The sequence below is a fragment of the Lepidochelys olivacea genome (assembly GCF_965140295.1).
Source record: "Lepidochelys olivacea isolate rLepOli2 genome assembly, chromosome: 4".
Taxonomy (NCBI): domain Eukaryota; kingdom Metazoa; phylum Chordata; order Testudines; family Cheloniidae; genus Lepidochelys; species Lepidochelys olivacea.
In genome coordinates this window covers 118,011,843-118,023,234 of record NC_140414.1, presented here as the reverse complement: position 1 = coordinate 118,023,234, position 11,392 = coordinate 118,011,843, and the positions used below count along the sequence as shown (strand labels likewise).

Sequence of the window (11,392 nt, the reverse complement as noted above, 5' to 3'; positions counted from 1 at the left end):
GACCTATGGGGGAAGATTGGAAAAATTGGGTTCGTTTAGTCTGGAGAAGAGAAGACTGAGAGGGGACATGATGACAGTTTTCAAGTACATAAAAGGTTGCTCCAAGGAGGAGGGAGAAAAATTGTTGTTCTTAACCTCTGAGGCTAAGACAAGACACAATGGCTTAAATTGCAGCAAGGGCAGTTTAGGTTGGACATTAGGAAAAACTTCCTGTCAGGGTGGTTAAGAACTGGAATAAATTGCCTAGGGACATTGTAGAATCTCCATCATTGGGGATTTTTAAGAGCAGATTGGACAAACACCTGTCAGGGATCGTCTAGATATACTTAGTCCTGCCATAGTGCCATATTACCATATTAATTCTCTAAAGCCCTTTTATTCCAGAGAATTAAAGGTTTGTCAGTTTACAGCCCAGGGAGGAGACGACACAGAGTGGCCTGAAGGTGTCTACTACGAAGGGAAAAGTGCTGGTGGTGTGGAAGAGGTGAACCTCTCCATGACCCTTGGGCGTATGCAGCGACAGCAGATCCAGGAGCTGTGCACTAGCTACGCGCCAACGTTCTCAGCCACCCCAGGACTGACTGAACGGGCATACCACTCCATTGACACAGGTAATGCTCACCCAATTAGGGTCCAACCTTACCGGGTGTCTCCTCAAGCTAAAACTGCTATAGAACGGGAGATCCAGGATATCTTACAGATGGGTGTAATCTGCCCCTCTGAAAGTGCATGGGCATCTCCAGTGGTTCTAGTTCCCAAACCAGATAGGGAAATACGTTTTTGCGTGGACTACCGTAAGCTAAATGCTGTAACTCGCCCAGACAACTATCCAATGCCACGCACAGATGAACTATTAGAGAAACTGGGACGGGACCAGTTCATCTCTACCTTGGACTTAACCAAGGGATACTGGCAGGTACTGCTAGATGAATCTGCCAAGGAAAGGTCAGCCTTCACCACACATCTTGGGCTGTATGAATTTAATGTACTCCCTTTCGGGCTGCGAAATGCACCCGCCACCTTCCAAAGACTTGTAGATGGTCTCCTAGCGGGATTAGGAGAATATGCAGTCGCCTACTTTGACGATGTGGCCATATTTTCGGATTCCTGGGCAGACCACCTGGAACATCTACAAAAAGTCCTTGAGCGCATAAGGGAGGCAGGACTAACTGTTAAGGCTACGAAGTGTCAAATAGGCCTAAACAGAGTGACTTACCTTGGACACCAGGTGGGTCAAGGAACTATCAGCCCCCTACAGGCCAAAGTGGATGCCATCCAAAAGTGGCCTGTCCCAAAGTCAAAGAAACAGGTTCAATCCTTCTTAGGCTTGGCCGGTTATTACAGACGATTTGTACCGCACTACAGCCAAATCGCCGCCCCACTGACAGACCTAACCAAAAAGAAACAGCCAAATGCTGTTCAGTGGACCGAAAAGTGTCAGAAGGCCTTTAACAAGCTTAAAGCGACACTCATGTCTGATCCTGTACTAAGGGCCCCAGACTTTGACAAACCGTTCCTAGTAACCACAGATGCGTCTGAGCGTGGTGTGGGAGCAGTTTTAATGCAGAAAGGACCTGATCAAGAATTCCACCCTGTAGTGTTTCTCAGCAAAAAACTGTCTGAGAAGGAAAGCAACTGGTCGGTCACTGAAAAAGAATGTTACGCCATTGTCTACGCTCTGGAAAAGCTACGCCCATATGTTTGGGGACGGCGTTTCCACCTGCAAACCGACCATGCTGCACTGAAGTGGCTTCACACCGTCAAAGAAACTAACAAAAAACTTCTTCGGTGGAGTTTAGCTCTCCAAGATTTTGATTTCGACATCCAACACATCTCAGGAGCTTCTAACAAAGTGGCTGATGCACTGTCCCGTGAAAGTTTCCCAGAATCAACTGGTTAAAATTGTCCTTGAGATGTAGAAAATATTGTTAGTCTTTATGTACTTGGTAGTATATTTAGAGATGCATGTGTCTTATTAACTCTGTTTTTCCTAGAGCTCCAGGAAGAAATCCCAGCCAGTGTTTCACCCTAGCTGAGATTTGGGGGGGCGTGTCATAAATATAAAGGGAAGGGTAAACCCCTTTGAAATCCCTCCTGGCCAGGGGAAAGCTCCTCTCACCTGTAAAGGGTTAAGAAGCTAAAGGTAACCTCGCTGGCACCTGACCAAAATGACCAATGAGGAGACAAGATACTTTCAAAAGCTGGGAGGAGGGAGAGAAACAAAGGGTCTGTGGGTCTGTCTATATTCTGTCTTTGCCGGTGATAGACCAGGAATGGAGTCTTAGAACTTTTAGTAAGTAATCTAGCTAGGTACGTGTTAGATTATGATTTCTTTAAATGGCTGAGAAAAGAACTGTGCTGAATAGAATAACTATTTCTGTCTGTGTATCTTTTTTGTAACTTAAGGTTTTGCCTAGAGGGGTTCTCTATGTTTTGAATCTAATTACCCTGTAAGATATCTACCATCCTGATTTTACAGGGGGGATTTCTTTATTTCTGTTTACTTCTATTTCTATTAAAAGTCTTCTTGTAAGAAAACTGAATGCTTTTTCATTGTTCTCAGATCCAAGGGTTTGGGTCTGTGGTCACCTATGCAAATTGGTGAGGCTTTTTATCCAATATTTCCCAGGAAAGGGGGGGGGTGCAAGTGTTGGGAGGATTGTTCATTGTTCTTAAGATCCAAGGGTCTGGGTCTGTAGTCACCTAGGCAAATTGGTGAGGCTTTTTACCAAACCTTGTCCAGGAAGTGGGGTGCAAGGTTTTGGGAAGTATTTTGGGGGGAACGACATGTCCAAACAGCTCTTCCCCAGTAACCAGTATTAGTTTGGTGGTGGTAGCGGCCAATCCAAGGACAAAGGGTGTAATATTTTGTACCTTGGGGAAGTTTTGACCTAAGCTGGTAAAGATAAGCTTAGGAGGTTTTTCATGCAGGTCCCCACATCTGTACCCTATAGTTCAGAGTGGGGAAGGAACCTTGACAACACCTAAAACCTCCATACATTCAGAGTAAGTACTAGCTCTCTCACAAATTTTTCCAGCAATCTGCCGTTCTTCTGTTTTGGAGGAATCCCCTCTAACCATGAGAGGAGAGTTCAGTCCCTGGCTTATTTAGTCCTTTAAACTCTGTGCCAACACAGTTGTCAATTAGTGTCATTAGTGGTGGTGGTTTTTGTGTGATGGACAACTTCCCACTGCGACCTGGACTAAGATCATCAACTCATTTCACATAAAGAAAAGGAGTACTTGTGGCACCTTATAGACTAACCAATTTATTTGAGCATAAGCTTTCGTGAGCTACAGCTCACTTAAGTCACCCAGTCTTCATCCTAAAGTAACAAATTTCCACTACCATTAACCTGGGATTGATTCAAATTTACAACCTACAGATGAAAGTCCCTTTATTCCACATCCAACCCCATAAAACAAGTAGTGCCATTCACACTAATCTAGCCTACCTTTTATCTTTCCTAATGACCATGCTTAAGATACATCCCTTGAAAGGGTAAATTGCTCTGGTTTCTAATACACTTCATTTTTTTCATTATTATATAATTGTGGTTTCAGGCTACTGTATTTTGTATTGCCATCCTAAATCATAATTTATGCCCCCTTGTATGTTCTCTCATTGTTCTCTCTTCCTACAGAGGGCAGGACAGGAGACAATGGGTTCAAATTGCAGCACAGAAGTTTTAGATTAAATCTCAGGAAAAACTTCCTAACTGTAAGGACAGTAAGACAAAAGAACAGATTGCCTAGGGAGGTTGTGAACGTTCCTTCACTGGAGGATTTCAAAAAGAGGCTGGATAGTCATCTGTCTTGGATGGTTTAGACCAGTGGTCCCCAACCTTTCTGTGGGAATAGCATATTCCTATTCCCAACAGACTGTGGCGGGCGCCAAACACCCCGCCGCCGAAATGCAGCCGAGAAGCAGCAGCGGAAAGAAGCGTCGCCGCTGAAATGCTGCCAAGCAATGGCAATGCTTCTCGGTGGCATTTCGGCAGCCAGTTCTCAGGTGGCCGCGCTCAGCGGCGGCATTTTGGGGGTGCGGTGTCCTGCAGGCGCACACAACTGCCCCAGCAGGCGCCATTGCGCCCGCGGGCACTGCGTTGGGGACCCCTGGTTTAGACACAACAAATCCTACATCCTGGCACGGGGTTAGACTAGATGACCTTTGCGGTCCCTTCTAACCATATGGTTCTATGATTCTATTTCCATCATTTGCTTAGGAAATTAATAAATGGATAGCTGAGAATAACATCTTGCATATTGTCCATAAGCAAAATGTATCTAATTGTTCATTATAAACAATGTAGCTTTATTTAGATCAGAACCACACCTATTAAGTCCTTCAGTTCAGTCATAGGACAATAGAATTTATGTGAAACATTTTGTCATGAAAAATGGTATAATTTGAGTTATCACTGTCAGAGACAGATACTTCTCAGATACTTCCTGCACACCGTTTTTTTAACTTCATTCTTAGTAGTATTGTTATAGTCTAGGCCAGGAACCTAGTCATGGACCCGGACCCTACGGTGTTAGCTGCTGTACAAACACAGAACAGAGTAAATAGCCCTTCTGTAATTTCCTCCTTTTGTTACCAAACATTCTGTCCGTAAACTAAATTGTCTTGAATCCCTTTCAGAACCAAACTACTTGTTTCCAAACAACAATAGGCTAATAGAGCAGAAGTCCTGGAGGCTGGTGGGCGTTTCAGTAGTAGGCTCTCAGATGTGGAACTCCTTGCTATCCAAGATCAGGGTGAGACACAGCTATGCCAGCTTCAGGGCGGTAATTTACTGTAAAATGCACATTTCTTTATGCAAATCTTCCCTCAGAATGATGAGCAACAGCAATCAAGAATGACCCACTTAAAAAAGCAGTGTAAGATGTGGATAATTGGGTCCTCCCAGTGGATTGATGTACCTGGTGCTTAGATACCAGAGGTAGACATATTGAAGATACACATGGATGGAATGTACTGAATACCCATCTTTCATAAACTTGAAACTTTATGAATTGTACACAGTCTGGTTCAAAATTCTGCATCATGAATTAAAGTGTAAAACATTAACTTGATTTGTAAGCAAATATTTTATTAATATTCATAATTGAATGTTATCCTGAATTTTCCAGACTGATCCTTAAATATGTTTAATGAGAATGACGTAATGAGCTGTCTATACAACTGTAAAAGGGATACTTCCCTATTCTAATTATATTAATCATTCTAAAGCACCTTGCAGACATTGTCTCTCAGAATACCGTACAACAAATTTAAAACAACTACCAGATTAAACAAACACCCTGTAAAGGTAATTCCCGTCGATTTATTTTATTTGAATATTAAACAGCAAAAAAAAAAGGGAAAAGAAAGCATGGGATGTAATAAATATGAAATTATATATGATTTATATGAAAACATGCACAAAATAAAGTTAAGGTGTTTTCTTAAAAGAGAGCCGGACAGGAGTCACTGGGGAACAAATTCAGCATTCTGCCTGTGAAATGGTTCCTATCTTGATATGAAAGACTCTTCCTGTGCTATTGAGATGACAACATACCCATAATTTTTCACTTAACCTGCCTTCATTTTTACAATAATAATAATATATATTTCTAAGGCGCTCACCCTCTAATCCCATAGTATCTGGATGCCAAGAACACTTAGATTCCTAGTCAGCTGTGTGCCGCTCAATTTTTTTTCCAGTCCGTACCCTGATTAAACATTTCACAGGAGCGTGTGAAATTATCTGAGGTCATCTTTCTGAGTACTCTGGAAATAATTGGTTTTAGAATGAAAAATACTTAGTAAACCATTCCTGATGCTGAGGGTCTTGTTTCTGGTCATCTTTGGTTATGGGTGCTTCGTTGCCTTGTGTCCTGTGCAAAGAGACAAATACTACCATTACTCAGAAATCTTTTTTTTTTTGGGGGGGGGTGGAGAAAGGCTACTTTGTTGCTCAAATTCTTCTGGAAATAACCAAAAATATTTGAACTACTAAACATCCTGGAATGGATGGAGCTATGTCCCTGTGAGCTGGAAGAGGCCAGGTGCAACCCTCACCAGTATCACTTGTGCCATATTGAATTTCAATTGCAAGCTCTGCCAGGCAGAGACAATGGTCCAGATCCTGCAGTGAGCTGTGTATGTGTGCGCGCAGAATTTTGGACCTATAGCTTTTTTATTTTATTTTATTTTTATTTTTTTGTGGTACCTAGCACTGTCTTGGTGCTTGAAAAATGCTAAATACTAATTAGTTCATAATCAAGTTTCTACAAAGTGCACATTTACCTTGAGGCCTGGTTACTGTCTGACGACTGTCCTGATGGATAGCTGGCCCTGATGCAGCCAGCACTCTGGTCTAAGCTTGTCGATTTAGTTATTGGAGGGGAATTTCTCTTTGATCTCAAGTCACAGCTCAAAAAGTTCTTTGCGTAGGAGGCTAAATTCGGAACACTGACAACACGGCTTGGCACCTCGTTCAGTTTCTTCTGCTTTTATTGTGGGAACAGAAATGTATATTATGCACACATTCTTACACACGGATGGTACTATAAACACTACATATGCTCGTTTCAAAACAGTATAGGCCAAATTCATCCCTGGGCCAATTCCATGGATTTCAGTTATTGTTGCAGGTAATCTGGGTGTCTCATATTGGGCACCCAAAAATGGATGCTCCCAAAACTAATAGCTACTTTTGAAAATTCTGGCTATAACGTTTCAATTAAAACCTTTCCTGTAGGCTCAGTTAGAACACGCTGCAGGGGCCCATGGGTCAATGGTGTCCACCCCAAGCAGTTGGGTGACTTGATTTTAAAATTGCTGGAGTGCCATAACCCTGCTAGCTTCACACAGATCCCCAGATCTGTTGACACTAGTTCGGGGGGGAGGGGTTCTAAGTGGCTTTGATAAGAAGTACATTCACTACTTGACATTGACATACACTTGTTTTCACTACAGCCACTGGTAACAACCCTTCACTATTGGCTATACTGCTGCACATGAGCGGGCACTCCTACTCGAGAGCTACAGTAGCTGCCATACAGACCCTTTGGATTGAATAACATGTTGAGTTAGTGTCCTTAGCCACTGGGCCTCCCTCTCTCCTCCACCAACATGCCCCCTTCCCCTGCACGCCAGGGTACTATAGGGAAGTGTTGGTTAAGGTTGAGCAGAGGAGAGCAGATTCTGCACAGGTGGTGTAGCCATTGATTCAGTGGCTAACCTACTTGTTCACTGTAAGTGAGGTAGGGTGGCCAGTTCTTAGGGATATGCAAGAAATAGCCCTTATCCCAGCACAAGATCAGGCTCTTATCTCTAAGCAGACTGTCTCACATCTGCATGAATACACACATTATCTTCATCACCTGGTTCTAGGTTAGCTCACATTATGGCATATTATACTTCTACTGAAAAGCAGCAGTATAGTGGCTGAAATATTAGGAATGAACTAGCTGAAGAATAAAAATTAATCTCTATCCATCTACTTATTGTACGTTGCTCCCCAGGGAATCTGAGCACCTGTAAGTGTTCAAATACTAACAACACAACATGATTTGCTATTGTACTTGAACTGTTTGTCTTACCTTCATGGAAGGAGTTAAGCATCCAGGATTAGTGTTGAAAGAAAAGGATCTATTTGGATGAGATTCAGTGCTGGGTAAAAGCAAATGCTGAAATTTTCTTCCCTCCTGAAGGGAAATAAAACCATGTGTGTCCTTGGTCTGTAAGCACACAATGTTCAGAATGGCCCAGAGCAGTAAGAGAGCAAGAACTTGATGAGTTGTGTGAAATGACTAGCAGATGGAGCCTTTCAGTATAATCTGAAATTGTTAATTATGAGCTGGACCTAAGCACTGGGCTTTGGCAATTGAAAATACCCTATTAAAAGATTGAAAGGTTTTTTGCAATACTTTTAAGCAGATTCACTATCTCTTGTTAACAGCATGGGGGTTTACATTTAGGAAATGGAATGTTTTCCCATCTCATGTCACTTCTAATGAATGTCTCAGTCTTGTTGAGTCAAGTAAGGGGCCTCATTCCGCTGAAAAGCTGCTATGGAAAGGGGCAGGAGTGTACTTAGAATAGTGTATGGGCCTGGCATCCTAGGTTTATCATTAATACTCTGCTGCTATACCAGTTGGATAAATTAAGAACTTGATTCTGTACCATAGCAGTCAATGGAAGTTTTGCAATTGACTTCAGTGACAGCACACACATTATACAGTATATGTCCACCAAGGAATGCTTACCGTCAGTTGTTTGATAATTTCTTCTCTCTCACTTAATTTATTTTGCAAGCAGCCTATAAGGTGCATATCTTCTGGCCTGGACTCTCGCTTTCTTGGTTTCTCTTCTAATTCTTTAAGTCTGTGTCAAATAAAAAATGCAAACACTTTCATCCAGATCAGGAAACAACTTCATTCAAGGCCTAAGAGTTTAGACCTCTTTGACCCATCATAAACCCCATCCCTGAAATCCAGGAAAATATTCAGGGCTCCCCTGACAAAACTGTATTTTTTAAAAAAGAGGAATGTGGTGAAGAAAGCACACATTAAATACAAATGTGCCCCCCTCCACTCCTGGGCAAAGTTCAGCTGAAGTCAACCCTGTACACTAGGTGTATCCAGCTTATGTTGTCGGTAGGACTCTGCACAGAAACGAACAGGGATCTGTGGTAGCCACTCCCCAGGCAGGATTTGGGCCTCAATTCACATAAGCTAAATTTTTAAATGATTCAGTGGTGATGGTGAGCAATGCACTACAGAGAATATATTTTATTTATTCTTTTGTTTTAGCTGGAAATTGTCAAGAGAAAGGAAGCCTCCAGCCTCCTCAGCACTCAGATAAAACACAATCAATGGCTTGGACTGCCCCTCTCCCACTGCCATGCTACAGGGCTGCCCGGGGGTAGGCAAGTGGGGCAATTTGCCCCAGGCCCTGTAGAGGCCCCCACGAGGGTCCTTCAGTGCTGCCGAACACCCCCGGAGTGAAGGACCCGCTGCTGAAGACCCACCACCGCTTCTTCCACTCTGGGTCTTCAGCGGCAATTCGGCGGCGGGGGTACTTCTGCTCCATGTCTTCCGTGAAGTGCCCCGAAGACCCGGAGTGGAAGAACCCCCGCCGCCGAAGACCCCAGGCCCCCTGAATCCTCTGGGCATCCCTGCCATGCTACCACAGCTGTGATTGGTGCAGCCACTTGATTTAAAAGGGAGGGGGCTGGGAGCAGAGGGTTCTTTGTGAGGGATGCTCAGCTTTGGAACCAATTCTTTGCATTGTCTGAAACAGCCCAGAGCTGCTGACCTTCAGGGCATGGTGAAAGGTGCCTCGCTTTATTCAGGCTTTCGCAGAGGGAGCGGTGCGATGGAGTCAGTTTGTGTCTGCGGGTGGGAATTTTTTGGGGGATTGAGTTTCATTGGCTGTTGTGGGTTTAAGTAATAGTTATTTTTGTTTTTTTAACTGATGTCAGGATGTCTGTTGTTTCAGATAGGCCTTTTTAACATTAAAAAATCAAAATTGATAATAATAATTAATAATAATCTAATAACCACTTTGCAGTTACAGAGCACCTTCCTCTAAAGATCTCAAAGCACTTTACCAAGGGATATTTCCCATATTTGTGAAATGGGAAAACTGAGGCACAGAGTGTGAGCACTTTGACCCAGAGCCAGGAATAGAAACCAGGACTCCTGACTCCTAGTCCCCTGAATCTAACCTAGAACATGCTGCTTCAGCAACTACATGGTTTATCCTCTGTCATTCCCACTTTGGTCCCTATCCTAAAATACTTACACACATGCTTAACTTTACTCATGTATGTAGTTCCCTTGAAGTTAAGTTAAGCATGTGTGTAAGTGTTTGCAGGATCAGGGCCTATGGGATCATGATGTAAATTATTTTAAAGTTAGTAAGACTGATGACGTGCATAAGTGCAATAGTGCATGGTGTAATTTACTGGTACTGATATTATGTTTGTATAGATTTGCACAGTCAGGCATATCTATGCTTCATTAGAGTATATTTGTGCCTTGTTTGAGTGCCTGGGAAATAGTTATACAATACACTATTATTCCAACACTTAAAATATTCCACCCATATGTAATGAAAATAATAATTAACAATAATTAATTCTTATCACTGATATAGTGAAACATCCTTACTGCAGCTGTGTCTTATTGAAATCACTTACTCAGTTTCTAGGGAGACAATCTTTGCTTGGAGATGGGTCTGAGCACTACTGAAATCAGCTATCATGTTCTGGATTTCCTTACGATGCTCTTGTTTCAAGATGTCCAGTTCTTTCTGGTGCTTGACCTTGAGGTCTTCTTCCAGTAGCCTGTCAAAATGATGTTAAAAATTATGTAATTCTCAAGTGTTTTAACATTCATTATTTAGTTACTGATGGGTAAAGACTATTAAGAGCTCTGATTTTTTTAGGCTCGGGAGGGGGTTATGCGCAGCACCCATTGATGGGGCTCCTGTGAAGTTCAGCCAAGGATAAAAGATATCAGAAATATTTAGGCTATCGAGGTGAAATATATGAATTAATGTTATAACTCAAGGCCTACAGGCATCACGCTTGTAAGATATTAAGCTTAGCCAAATTAGGCCTTAGGATAATTTATGCTAAATTATCTTTATAATATAGCTAAATAAGATAAAAATCAACTTGCTGAGCTTGTGTTTGTGTGAAATAGGCTGATGTTTTGAAAATAACTGCTGAGTTTGGATAATAACAGATCAGAAGACATCGCAAGATGATTGTTGGCAGCTGGGATGAAATGTTAAAAGACTTCCTTAAGGTAATTGCCTGTTACTATGGTGATAAGGTGACATAAATGTTAAGTATGTACGAGTATAAAGGGAACTAATGAATTAGTCTATGAAAAACAGGGCACCCCAAAAGTCGTGGAGTATGGAAGTTCAAATAAGGAAAAGGGGGTGAAACCTTCATAAATGTGTGAACCCCATTGGGCCTCAGCGTAACACTTTATAAAAGTTGTATCCTGGCCTGCCTTGGGGGAGACACCAGATTCACAAACACTGGTGGTGAGGATGATGACTAACACTTCTTGTTTTTCGCAAGGCATGGTGTGGATAATGCAAATACTATGTGTTCTGTATGGCCTCTCTCTCCTTTACCAGATTGCAGGTTGTGTGTTGCTGTTTACTTTTATTAACCAACCAGTTATTACAGAAAAAGCACTGTATCGTCTCTGTGGTGCACCATGGGGTCCCCCTTCTACTGAAAACCTCTCTACTGTAGTCGATCTTGGGGCTGAACTCTCACAGATTAAAGTAGGTGTAAACCCTCTCCTTGGGTTGGGTAATTAGTTAAAGGAACCCATAACTATAGATAAGACTACAGGAGTTTCCTCTGGAATT

The 11,392-nt window shown here is 42.4% G+C and overlaps 1 protein-coding gene across 2 annotated transcripts in view; it reads right to left on the bottom strand.

The window, feature by feature from the left end:
- Window positions 1-5,165: 5,165 nt before the first annotated feature.
- FAM184B (family with sequence similarity 184 member B) overlaps window positions 5,166-11,392 on the bottom strand; it is an 89,593-nt gene continuing 83,366 nt past the window's right edge. For both annotated transcript variants that reach the window (XM_084626972.1, XM_084626973.1), the window contains exons 14-18: window positions 10,197-10,343; window positions 8,260-8,377; window positions 7,594-7,698; window positions 6,296-6,498; window positions 5,166-5,883 (exon numbers count right to left, since the gene is read on the bottom strand). In XM_084626972.1, coding sequence (XP_084483098.1) covers window positions 5,793-5,883; window positions 6,296-6,498; window positions 7,594-7,698; window positions 8,260-8,377; window positions 10,197-10,343 — 664 coding nt within the window. In that variant the 3' untranslated portion in view covers window positions 5,166-5,792. The remainder of the gene's footprint in view (window positions 5,884-6,295; window positions 6,499-7,593; window positions 7,699-8,259; window positions 8,378-10,196; window positions 10,344-11,392) is intronic.